This window comes from Cyprinodon variegatus, unplaced genomic scaffold, assembly GCF_000732505.1.
Source record: "Cyprinodon variegatus isolate N-32 unplaced genomic scaffold, C_variegatus-1.0 Scaffold34, whole genome shotgun sequence".
Lineage (NCBI taxonomy): Eukaryota > Metazoa > Chordata > Actinopteri > Cyprinodontiformes > Cyprinodontidae > Cyprinodon > Cyprinodon variegatus.
The window spans coordinates 457,016-470,875 of NW_015150487.1; the positions used below are offsets into that span (position 1 = coordinate 457,016).

Genomic DNA, 13,860 nt, shown 5'->3' on the forward strand with positions numbered 1-13,860 from the left:
AGTCTGGACGTTAGATGTCGCTGAAAATTACACACTGTAGCTTTAAATGCTCCAAATAGATTAAAAACATCTATGCTAAATATTCAGGGCACTTCTAGTCGAATGCAAATCTGTGCTGCCTAGTAGACCCAAAACAAAACATCACTATAGGGACGACTTGACACTTGTAACCTTTTACTGTTTTGTCTGTGCTTACAGCTGGAGGTCAAACAAAGAGCAACCTAATTGGATGGTGTACAGAGGGCAACTTTATATCAAGTTGAAAATAAAGATTGAGATGGACTGGCATGGAGGCAAGTGCACTAATTTATGAACACAAGGGAACCAGCTAACAACCCTGAGTTTCACAGGAATTAATCTGGTTTGGATCTAAAAGGCAAAGGCTTGAGACACACTGCAGATGTACCAGACAGCACAATATATTTACTGCAGACGTGTATTTATGGGGTCTGCTTCAGTCCAAGTGGTGTGGGCTTTCTTATCTTTTACTAGAAGCAGTAATGATATCAGGCCTTTAAAAGGAGAGCCCTAAGGGAAGAAAAGGAGTGATCCGACAGCCGGGATAGCTCCTCATATTCCTCACAGCATATCCCACTTCCCTCAGCCCACTTAAATCTATAGCAATTCAAACCCTGACAAGTATAGCTCAGGCTACAGCTACTCCAGAGCTCCTCTTTTTCTGTTTTATAGATTAATACTGGTGAATACTGTGCCCTTGATAGGATATTGTCTCTTTGTTTGCCAGAGGCAAGGCTGTGGACAAGCCGGGTTTTCAGAGAGAAAACAAAAGGGTACATAACGAGGAAGCAAATATTGCCATTGAGGAAGGAAAAAAATGCTTTTTCGGGAATAAAATTCACCATGAGGGATGAGAGTTTAAAATGCAGGAGAAAAGAGGCTGAAGTGGTAACATGCAGTTTCTATCCAGGATGATGTGTCTAGGAGAGCCTCTGAAAGATGTACATGCCTAAGAGCAGTTCTGCTGCTGACATTGTTGACAGTGTGAAGCCTTTTGGAAAAGCAGACAGCAGCGAAGTGAAGCAGTTCGGCATCATCTGACTGGGTTGTCCGCTGTCCTCAGAAAGGAAAACCCTGAATAAGCCTTAAAACTAATCCGTACAAAGATGGTAAAAATAAGAATAAATCTGACAGCCAGTGGGGGGAATACATGCATGTCTTTGTCAAAAAAAGAAATAAAATCCCTGCTCAAGTTTGTTCTTAAGCTACAATACCAATCCTAAGTTATGTGCACTCATCAGTGACTGTTATCAATATGGGGCTATCATTTACAAATAATCTATAATAATAATCTAATAATTATGTAATTGTACCCCCACTAGTCTAGTAAAATTAAGGCAAATTGGCTATTAAGAGGTGAGAAGCTTATATTTGTCAAACACTTCTCAACAGTAAGTTGAAAGGGAAACAATTTTGAGCAGACAACAGTTAACCAATGAAAGTTGGTAGGTATCTATGCTGAATTAATCTGCCGAGTCAGTAAATGTGGGTGTGACATCAAATGCAACATAACCATATATTATACAGACACCTAAAAAACAGCTTAGTCTGACAACTTTCTGCTCAATCACCATTTTTGTTACTATTAGAAATACAACCTAAATACACTGTACCTCCCTGCATGTTTTCTATCTAACAGAGGGAATGTGTAAAGAATCAGAGGTTATGATCGTCCTCACAGACATGTAATGTAAAATTTGAATGAATCGACAAATTTTAACGTTTATTACCTGCGGCGTCCAAACACACTGCTTCTATTTTGGATTAGGATGTTAGTTGGTGAGAAATCTTTTTTTTCCTTTAAAACTCAGAAGTGTTCCTGATTCATTTGTTGATTTAAGGTGAAGCTGAAGAAGCTGGATTTTGTCCTCTTTAAGTATTCTACCCACTTTATGCAACATAACAGTACTCAATTCAGCAAAGCAGACTTTAAACATGATAATACTATTACCAATATAACACAGAAGTTGCTGTGTTCCCGGGTCTGAAAGCTTAGTTTAAACTAAGCAAATACAACTCTTTACATTTTTAGGCACAACTAGTACATTTTTGTATCATCTGTGCATAAAACTTTTTGGTAATCCATGTAGGCAGCTGCCAATCTCATATTCAGTGGAGACTATTCCAAAAGATTTTGCTTCATTCTTGGATAACTCCAGAGTGGACACTGACACTGTTGTGTCTTGAGCTGAAGAGGTTACTGGGTTGTTTATGAACATCAAAACCAATTGCATTTCAATTAAGGAGGCAGGATTGGTCGGATGGCTGAAACCTAGACACAGTTGGGTGCTCCTTCAAAACAATGATCTCAAAAGCACATCAAAGCTGTCTTTGGACGGATAAAGCAGAATAGTATTAGGCCTCTTCGCTCTTACCATCTTTCTGAGTCACTGGCTTTTTTTTTATTAGTTTAAGCAACATTTAAGCCCATGTAAAATGAAAAAAATTATGTAAAACAATGTGTCCATATTAAGTGTAATATGAAGAGCAGGCATCTGCTGAGACTTTTTTTTTTTTTGTTAATTGACACTTGCCCCTGTAGGAGTCGCCTAAAAAATGCTTACGTCTACGAGAGCTGCAGGTTAACTTGCTGTGTCATTAGAAACTGTAGATTGAAAACTTCTCCCTGCTGACAAAACAAAGCATTAACAAAGTTTTGCTTTGTAGGTAATGTGGAAAACGGGGAAAATGTATACTGCTGGCTGATTTTGTAAGCAGGAAATAGGGAAAATTAAACATAAATGCGAAAAGGGGAAAGAGTACATCAAGCCATTTAGTTTACTGTGCATAGCAATCAAGCAAGTGCTCTTGAACATGAAAAAGCTTGAGATTGTGTATGTAAGGGGGCAAACGGTAACTACAATCAATACACTGTTGGCTGCAACTCAGGTTTCTTTTTCTATTCACAGATTGATGTTTGTTTCACAGCAGCTCCAATTACACCGTTCTGGAGAATACTCCTCCACTGTGTCATGTTCTGCTCAGAGAGGGAAGCTGCTGGGGTAGAAAGTGATCATCTGCATCAGCGAAGAGAACTGCTATACTTGGCATAAACTAAAACATGGACCATGTGACTTTAAAAGGCTGTAAGACAGGAGGTAGATTATGTTTATACTCTAGGTTTGGTAATTCTAAGATGAGTTTGAAGAGTCTTGTTCACTTTTATCAAATTTGTTGAAGTTAAGCTGGAAGTTTTATGAGACTATTTCTTTAAACTAAGGAATAATTAAGGCTTGCACACTTTACACCGCATCAACTGCAAGCATGATGGGAGCAGCATTATGTTGCAGGTCCATTTGGTTACAGTTTTACTCATACATAGCAGAAATAATAAAAGAATGCTCTCCAAATTCATAAACGTTACCAACCAGATGATTCAAATGGACTTATTAACCCAAAGGTATACAAAATACAGAAGTGGTTTCAGATAGAGAAATTTGACTGACCACTTCCAGAGGTCCCTGACCTCATTCAATCCAATGAAAGTCACCTTTTTGCAACAATTCTTTTTGACATAAAGGGAAAAAATACTCCTGCCAGAAAGTTATGCTAATGAAGCATAACAAAATATGATATATAAAACAAAATATCTGATCACTTTGATTTTTCTATAGGCTTTAGACATTGTGTACAACTTCTACCCTGCCTTAATTTAAGGAAAATTTCAAAATGTAAAGGGCCCAATTTTTGCTTTTCTATGTTTATTGTATAAAAATGTGACAACTCAATAAGGTATATAAGCCCTGACTATCATACATACATCATCCACACCTAGGATTGTTGTATGTTAACAAGTGGTGGCCCATTAATGGCGTTGCAGTGCTCGTTCTACATGCGGCCACAGGTAACCCTTCTTACAAACCAGCTGCAAGGCGAACTACCATGAGGAGAATACATGACCAGCACGCTGCAGAAAAAGCTGCAAAAGATGAGAAGTTGGTTGAGGTGACGTGTGTGTCAGATTTCTGGAGACACTACATTGTTAAAGGTGGACATAAATAATTGGAAGTGGGACACTATTTTTGCAGCAAAAACACAATAACAAATGAGTATTAAAAAGTATTACCTTTGTCAAAATCTTAAGTAAGAAAACAACATTAATTGTGATTTTGCAAACATACAGTACATATTTTCTTTTAATTTCTGCAGGTAGCACACACATATCATGAATGCCTCCGGCAGAATTCAAATGAGCGATAATAATCTAAATTAATTGTAAGATTACAGTGAGATTAATCTCAATTAAAAAATATTTATGCCCATCAGTAATGTTAACATTTCAGAGGAACTGTACATTTTTTGAAAACTCATTCATAACCATCTATTTCTTCTTCAAATATAATCTGAATAATTTCTGACTTAGGTTTTCATCAACCCCAGATACGCAGAAGATTGGTGGATGGTTTTAGTATCACAGAAAGCTGTTATCATAGGTCTGTCCCACTGAACATGAAAAAGAAAGCAAAGCAGCTGCAAGCAACATGTCATGTTTTTTTGCTTGCAGTACACAGATTCACTTACAATGACAGTAAAAGAAAATGTCATTGGGAACCAGTTCTAAGGTCAGCTTTGTGAAAGCATGCGAGAGGAGTTGAGAAAAGCTTCAGAATGCAGAAAATAAAGAGTATTAATTAGAAAAATGTAGGGCAACGATTGTATTAGCTGGAAATTGAACGCCTCAATAACCTTATCAATGCACTGGGTGCAACAAGGGGCACCACATGATTGGAAATTAAATTTCTCCGAATTAATCAGGCATGATTATTGATGCTTTGATCTTAGAGCTGGAGGAAGAGGCGCCGGGATCTCTTTGTTGTGCTGCGTTTAATGTCATTAATGCTGGAAATGAAAGAAAAAACACTGTCCAGGTGTGTTTATAAATCATCACTTGAAGGAAAGGCCATGCTATTCTGCCTTTTAGATGCAGGAACTGATCTATCAGATGGCAGCATATGACATTAGCAGAGGTGACACCAAAAGATTAGACCAGAGTGAGAACAGGTTGTTTATTGATGTTTTTAATCCAGCATGAATACAAATACCAAAATAGAAGGCAAAGTGGTACACAACCTTATACGAAAACTAAAAAGGTACACAGAACAGGATTTAACAAACCATCATAAACTAAACCATTTGGTAAAAAGTTTTCCTGAATGTTCAGCTGCTTCCGTTTGCTGGAGACTGGGCAGCAGCCTGCAGGGTCCTCCGGGCCATCTCTAGGGCTCCTTCCTGGGTCTTGTTGCCGCCAATGAATCCTCCAGCATGGACAAAGATGCAGTCCTTAATCCCACTGAGCTCCGACAGTGCTTGATCTCGCACACCACGCCATTCCTCCGGAAGGGACAGCCTGGGAACAGGAGGACAGGAGGGGGACTTGGTCAAACAGAGGGATGCCATATGGTTCACCAGATGATTACCTTTATTTGCAATAAATAGCAGCAAAAAAAAACAAAAAAAAAGTTAAAACTGGAATAAATGATGAGAGGTGAAAAGTTAAACAGGACAAAGAGTAGAAGAATCAGGTTAGCTGACAATTGCTTTTTTTAGTTACTTTTTATGTAATACCATTACACAGTGACTGCATTTAGGCATGTGAAGATCTGCTATTTTTGCTCATCATAAATCTTGTAATTATTTATTTCTAATTGTTTACAGTCGATCAGCCATTTTTATTTTTTTTTATTTTTTTTTTTTTACAAATTTAAAAGGTAAAATGCTAACTGTGACTAATCCTCTAAGAATTCAACATCCAAGTAAGTTCACTCAAATTAGAATCTGGAAAGATCAAATTTAGAGAGAAATTTAAGAGCTTCCTCTCAGGCTCTAGGGGTCTTTTTTTTAATATTCAAGGTTTGTGATAAGACTTAATAAATATGGCTGTTTAAAATAAAATAATCTAAACATCAAAACCTTACAGCCCAGGTTAGATTTGCCAAGTTAATTATAGAAATAATGTTGTTTATGGAGATAAAATCAAAGTACATGAGTTTGGTCATCATTGCCCAGTTTTAGATGTCAAAATAAACAAGTTATATCACCATCAGAGTTTATAAACATTCTTTAAATTTCTGTATTCTGCTCATATAAATGAGTTGATAGATGACATTTCTACAGCAGTGAGGCTTTAAATGGGGAACGTACATAGACCTAAGACTGTATAATTGCATGAATAGGTAAATATGCAGGACAAACTGACTGTTGGATCAATAGATTGATAGCCAGATGGATGCATTGACAGATGAGATGAACGGAATGACAGATGGAAAAAACAGATGCATTGATAGATGCCTTCATAAATTTGGTCGATGCACTGATTTTTTCATAGATTGACACATTGATGGAAGATGGACGGATGCTGGGATGTAAATACAGAAGAATGCATTGAATGCATGTGGCAGATACGCTTACTAACATACAGAAAAACAAATTACAGCATTGGTGGATGGACTGGGCGGACAAATGGATGCATTAGTGGATGGATTGATATCATTAAGAATACATTATATCAATGAACGGATGGATGCATTAATGGGTTAATCTTTTATGGAAACACCAACATAAAAAAATTGTATTCATGATTAGGACCATGTCTAAAGTAGAAAAAAAAAATCTTAAATTCAAATCTTTTAAGAATCAATGTAGTTTGTTTTTCTATTTTTCAGTCTTTAAAATCTATATGTAAAAATACAATATTTAAATAAATAAAAATCCACCGTGTTTAATTTTTCTTTTAGCTAGAAGTTACTTCCATTTGTAGTGATGGCAGATTGACGGAATGGTTGCAGGTTATATTGTAGTCTAAAAAAAATAAATAAATAAAATTTATGGAGAGAATAAGGTCAAATAAAAATAAAATGTTTTTTGGTTATGATAACTAAACAGGTTAGGATTTTAAATTGTACGGTTACTATCTTAAAAGGATGGAACCAAACCTGTTTTGCTTAATATTTGTGTGAGCATTCTTTGTAGATCATACCCACATATCGCACCGCAAAAAAAAAAAAAAATTTAAATTAAATTTAATTTAAAAAAATGCATGTGTAATTTTGTGCAGGCCAGAAATGTACATAAGCCCTCAACTTTGAGAGTCATATTAATAACATTTGGCCAACTTATTTCTTCTATGATTGGAGAATAGAAAGTAACTTATATGCAGATATTTTTATAGAACATTTTATTTTGTCCCACTACTGCAAGAGTTTGAAACTTGATATTTTTACAGATTTAAAACCATTAAAAAAATGTTCTTTAAAAAGGTAAAAAACATTACGATCAGAGGAAAAGCTCAGGATTTGATATGATTGAAATAATAATTGTTATTCAATAAAAGACAGCAAACATGACTTTAGAAAAATATATGGTTAAAGTGTATGAATTAAGATTTTTACTTGATACTCAAACCAAAAAATTTATCTGCACTATAGCTTATTAAAGTCATACTATTACGACGGAGTATTAGGGCCACACATGAAGAGAAAAAATATTTTTGCCATGACGAGATTAAACTCGACATGTCAACTTTAAAAGTCGACATGCCGACATTAAACTCAACATTTCGAGAATAAAGTTGAAATGTCATGTTGAGTTTAATCTTGACGTGTCGACTTTAAACTCGCCNTATGCCCATCAGTAATGTTAACATTTCAGAGGAACTGTACATTTTTTGAAAACTCATTCATAACCATCTATTTCTTCAAATATAATCTGAATAATTTCTGACTTAGGTTTTCATCAACCCCAGATACGCAGAAGATTGGTGGATGGTTTTAGTATCACAGAAAGCTGTTATCATAGGTCTGTCCCACTGAACATGAAAAAGAAAGCAAAGCAGCTGCAAGCAACATGTCATGTTTTTTTGCTTGCAGTACACAGATTCACTTACAATGACAGTAAAAGAAAATGTCATTGGGAACCAGTTCTAAGGTCAGCTTTGTGAAAGCATGCGAGAGGAGTTGAGAAAAGCTTCAGAATGCAGAAAATAAAGAGTATTAATTAGAAAAATGTAGGGCAACGATTGTATTAGCTGGAAATTGAACGCCTCAATAACCTTATCAATGCACTGGGTGCAACAAGGGGCACCACATGATTGGAAATTAAATTTCTCCGAATTAATCAGGCATGATTATTGATGCTTTGATCTTAGAGCTGGAGGAAGAGGCGCCGGGATCTCTTTGTTGTGCTGCGTTTAATGTCATTAATGCTGGAAATGAAAGAAAAAACACCGTCCAGGTGTGTTTATAAATCATCACTTGAAGGAAAGGCCATGCTATTCTGCCTTTTAGATGCAGGAACTGATCTATCAGATGGCAGCATATGACATTAGCAGAGGTGACACCAAAAGATTAGACCAGAGTGAGAACAGGTTGTTTATTGATGTTTTTAATCCAGCATGAATACAAATACCAAAATAGAAGTCAAAGTGGTACACAACCTTATACGAAAACTAAAAAGGTACACAGAACAGGATTTAACAAACCATCATAAACTAAACCATTTGGTAAAAAGTTTTCCTGAATGTTCAGCTGCTTCCGTTTGCTGGAGACTGGGCAGCAGCCTGCAGGGTCCTCCGGGCCATCTCTAGGGCTCCTTCCTGGGTCTTGTTGCCGCCAATGAATCCTCCAGCATGGACAAAGATGCAGTCCTTAATCCCACTGAGCTCCGACAGTGCTTGATCTCGCACACCACGCCATTCCTCCGGAAGGGACAGCCTGGGAACAGGAGGACAGGAGGGGGACTTGGTCAAACAGAGGGATGCCATATGGTTCACCAGATGATTACCTTTATTTGCAATAAATAGCAGCAAAAAAAAACAAAAAAAAAGTTAAAACTGGAATAAATGATGAGAGGTGAAAAGTTAAACAGGACAAAGAGTAGAAGAATCAGGTTAGCTGACAATTGCTTTTTTTAGTTACTTTTTATGTAATACCATTACACAGTGACTGCATTTAGGCATGTGAAGATCTGCTATTTTTGCTCATCATAAATCTTGTAATTATTTATTTCTAATTGTTTACAGTCGATCAGCCATTTTTATTTTTTTTTATTTTTTTTTTTTTACAAATTTAAAAGGTAAAATGCTAACTGTGACTAATCCTCTAAGAATTCAACATCCAAGTAAGTTCACTCAAATTAGAATCTGGAAAGATCAAATTTAGAGAGAAATTTAAGAGCTTCCTCTCAGGCTCTAGGGGTCTTTTTTTTAATATTCAAGGTTTGTGATAAGACTTAATAAATATGGCTGTTTAAAATAAAATAATCTAAACATCAAAACCTTACAGCCCAGGTTAGATTTGCCAAGTTAATTATAGAAATAATGTTGTTTATGGAGATAAAATCAAAGTACATGAGTTTGGTCATCATTGCCCAGTTTTAGATGTCAAAATAAACAAGTTATATCACCATCAGAGTTTATAAACATTCTTTAAATTTCTGTATTCTGCTCATATAAATGAGTTGATAGATGACATTTCTACAGCAGTGAGGCTTTAAATGGGGAACGTACATAGACCTAAGACTGTATAATTGCATGAATAGGTAAATATGCAGGACAAACTGACTGTTGGATCAATAGATTGATAGCCAGATGGATGCATTGACAGATGAGATGAACGGAATGACAGATGGAAAAAACAGATGCATTGATAGATGCCTTCATAAATTTGGTCGATGCACTGATTTAGTCATAGATTGACACATTGATGGAAGATGGACGGATGCTGGGATGTAAATACAGAAGAATGCATTGAATGCATGTGGCAGATACGCTTACTAACATACAGAAAAACAAATTACAGCATTGGTGGATGGACTGGGCGGACAAATGGATGCATTAGTGGATGGATTGATATAATTAAGAATACATTATATCAATGAACGGATGGATGCATTAATGGGTTAATCTTTTATGGAAACACCAACATAAAAAAATTGTATTCATGATTAGGACCATGTCTAAAGTAGAAAAAAAAAAATCTTAAATTCAAATCTTTTAAGAATCAATGTAGTTTGTTTTTCTATTTTTCAGTCTTTAAAATCTATATGTAAAAATACAATATTTAAATAAATAAAAATCCACCGTGTTTAATTTTTCTTTTAGCTATAAGTTGCTTCCATTTGTAGTGATGGCAGATTGACGGAATGGATGCATGTGTAATTTTGTGCCTCTAATTTAAAGATTTAAAAGGTCAGGCCAGAAATGTACATAAGCCCTCAACTTAAATGAAGATATCTTTATAGAACATTTTATTTTGTCCCGCTACTGCAAGAGTTTGAAACTTGATATTTTTACAGATTATTTAAAACCATTTAAAAAATACTTCTTTAAAAAGATAAAAAAAAAAAAAAACATTACGATCAGAGATAAAGCTCAGGATTCGATATGACTGAAAAGAAAATTGTTATTCAATGAAAGACAACAAACATGACTTTAGAAAAATATATGGTTAAAGTGTATGAATTAAGATTTTTACTTGATACTTTAACCAAAAAAATACATTTATCGGCGCTATAGCTTATTAAAATCATGCTATAAAGTATTAGTAAGGCATGATATTTGATGAGGCAAAATAAGTTCTCATTTTATTCTGTCTGGAAAAAATATATATATTACAACTGTTAACTATTACCAACAATAAAATAACTATCAAGTAAAAAACTGAAAAAAGTACAATTAGTTCAATATCAAGAGATGAGCTGCTGCCATATGTGAAGGAACCTTTGCACACAGCAAATCGCTGCAGCAAATACAGCAATAAAAAGTTGGCTTTATTCTTCTGCAGCAATGTGGGGGAAAAAAAGAGTCGACAAAGTGGCAGGAGAGCCGTGCTGTGTTGGAGTCAGCAAGCAATCTTACAACGTGCAGAAAAATATTGGCTCTGCGAGGGTTTATAAGCTGACCTCTCTGGATGAGGCCTATAGAAGCTGACAATTCATAAAATGTGGAGCAGCTCATTTGCTACCAACTGCATGTAACACACACGCCTGTCAACGACTGCAGAGCCATTCGTTTAAAACGCATTACCGTTTATTTTGTGTGCGAGCATCCACATGTCATTTCTACTTTGATGAGGTTATAATCTCCATTTTGTTAGTTCCCAGCCTTCTTCAAAGGACTGTTCTTTTTAGCAGTTTTCACTCTTATTCAATTCTGAATTTTCATTTTATTGCTCACCTCTTCCATTTTTTTCTATTTTCTTTTAAATAGGCTTTAAAATCACTCCAAATACATCAACACACTCAGAAACGGGCCAAACATCCTAAAAATATTCTTTCTTTTCACTTGAATATGTGATAAAATAGGGAGATATGCATTTCCACTTGTCAAAAACAGTCTTGACATCCCTGTCAAATACAATTTAAAGCTTTTAGATCCTCAACTCTGTTTTGAAATGTTTGTTTTTCAAAAATCCCATTATTTTTTAAATACAAGTAACATCTCTCATACGTTTTATATCATCTATGAAAACAATAAATAAGCTTCATGTAGGCTCTAATGTAAATACACCCTTAAACTTTCAATGACTCTTAGTATTACCCAGTTTCCGACCCATTATGACTGTCACATGTACACCTATGGTGTAGAGCGTGGCAAACCTGCTGAATAATCGCTGTTAAAGAATCAACAAATCGATTGCTCCACAGTATGGCTGGAAAAGAAGCTTAGAGGAAAGGTCAACATGGATGGTAATGAGCGAAGGAGTGGAAGTGGAGAGGGGGGGTGGGGGTGACTGCTGTTTCAGCTGTTATGACAGATCAGGAAGCTCCTTTTCCCAAGATGACCATTCTAAAAATAAGACCTCAATTAGCAAATTACCATCTAATAGGAGAGAACCCGACAGTAAAATCTCAAGGGATACAAAGTGAGTCATAAAAAAATACACATTTTAGTGTAAAATCTGTGGAGAGAGGATAACATTAATTACCAGTTAAAATCTGCATATATATATAGATGTTTAATGTAGGACTGGACCAATCTGCCCTTCATTTACCGTATAAGGATAAAATCTTTGAGTGTAAAAATACCCTAAATAGTTACTCAAAACTTGAAATGAATTTACCCAATCCAGATTCTTATTATAAAAATAATTTATAAATAGTATTGTTGACTGAAAAGCTGTTTCATAAATTATTTTGCCCTTAATTACCGAACAAAGGCAGGCATCAGTGGTGATGTAGCACATGTAACAGGAAGACCTACGAATGATTAAGTATTTAGATATTACAGAGATATTATGTAGATATTAATAACATAAAAGCATCACACACTTTATAATTTATATTATTTGAACAACAGCTAGAGAAAATAAAAAGGAAATTTAAGCTAAAAGCAGCAATGGACTATGGCTGACTGTGCACCGTTTTTTTGGCTGCTGGGTCGCTGTAGTGTGGGAAAACCGCAACAGTAAATGTAATTATGTGTAGTAAAGTGCCTTTATATATTTTAATCATACTGCTCACTGGCTTTAAATGCTTTGTTAAGAGTAGGGCTGCAACTAACGATTGCTTTGCAAATCAATTAATCTGTCGATTATTTTTTTAATGAATCGATCAATAATCGGATAGCCAAAAGTTCCTTAAAGAAGACTTTTACGAAATTAGATAGAGTATATTCACAGAAGAAAAAAAATATATTTTTTTTATCTTAAATGCAAAATGTTTTAATGTCTTTCTTTTACAATTTTGGTTTAATTACCGTACTGCTCAAGGGTGGGTTCCTCTGAGAGCTAAATGCATATTTCACAGTCTCAAAACTCCAGTTAACGATTAATCAATTACTAAATTGGTTGACGATTATTTCAATAACATATTTATCACGATCAATTGTTTCAGCCCTTGTTGAGAGCATTGGAAGTCAAGTGAGTTGGTACAATACCAAGAAATGATACCAACCGAAGACTGACCTCTTTTACTTGTTATATAATCTGAGTTTGAGACCATTTGGGACATCATTAAAAAAGGAAACTAAAGGTGATGAGTTTCACATATCAGCCAATATATTTATTTATTGGCCCAACTACAAAACACACTGTCAAAAATCAAGGAAAAGTGTAAAAAGGCAATAAATTAAATAAATAAATGCTCCGGTTCAATTTCACTGCAGATAGGTGACAGCAGCCACTTTCCTTGCAGAAGTAACTGTTTATTCGATTCACCTCATGATGCTTCCTGCCTATGTAGCATCCAGCACATACAGTAGTGTACAGAACATTTCTAAAGAAAGAATGCTTTCACTCCTATCTTCCTTCTGCTGGCTCACATTTCCTTAGCAATGTGATGCAGATAAAAATAGACCTCTTTAGCCCCAGGTGCAGTAGCAGCGACACAGGCGATAACAACACCCCTTTTGCAGAGTCGGCACAAGCCTACTGGGAGGGAACAGGCCACCCAGAGAAGAGCCATCTGGAGCTATGCTTTTATTCTAATCCATCTTATAAGCCATTGTTCTCATGTTGCTCCCCACCAGCCAGGATGTTTGCAATAAATTAAATCTTTGAGGTGCTTCAAGGCCACAAACAGGTGTCTGTCTTTTAAGTTCAAACACACTGGTCCCAGATAGGATTCTGCAGAGGTATGGAAAATGTGTTTCTGGAGGATGAAGAGAGGAATGATAGAAAGTGTGAGACTTAGAAAGTAAGGTAGAAGATGAAAAAGAGAAACTGGAAAAAATAGGATTAATAGGAAAGTGAAAGTTGGATGGAAAAAAGTGATGAAATGTAAGAGGATAAGACAGAAAAAACCTACAGAAGGAAGAAGCAGAGAAGCAAAAAAAAATAAACACTAATTGGAAAGCTGGAAAACCCAGAGCTTGTGGAAAGAGGTGAAAATAGAAAATATATAACATTG

The 13,860-nt window shown here is 35.6% G+C and overlaps 1 protein-coding gene across 1 annotated transcript in view; it reads right to left on the reverse strand.

Annotated features, from left to right (window-relative positions):
- Positions 1-8,416: 8,416 nt before the first annotated feature.
- Positions 8,417-13,860, reverse strand: part of LOC107102936 (chromosome unknown open reading frame, human C12orf10) — a 28,772-nt gene continuing 23,328 nt past the window's right edge. The window contains exon 7 of the mRNA XM_015402407.1: positions 8,417-8,726. Coding sequence (XP_015257893.1) covers positions 8,537-8,726 — 190 coding nt within the window. The 3' untranslated portion in view covers positions 8,417-8,536. The remainder of the gene's footprint in view (positions 8,727-13,860) is intronic.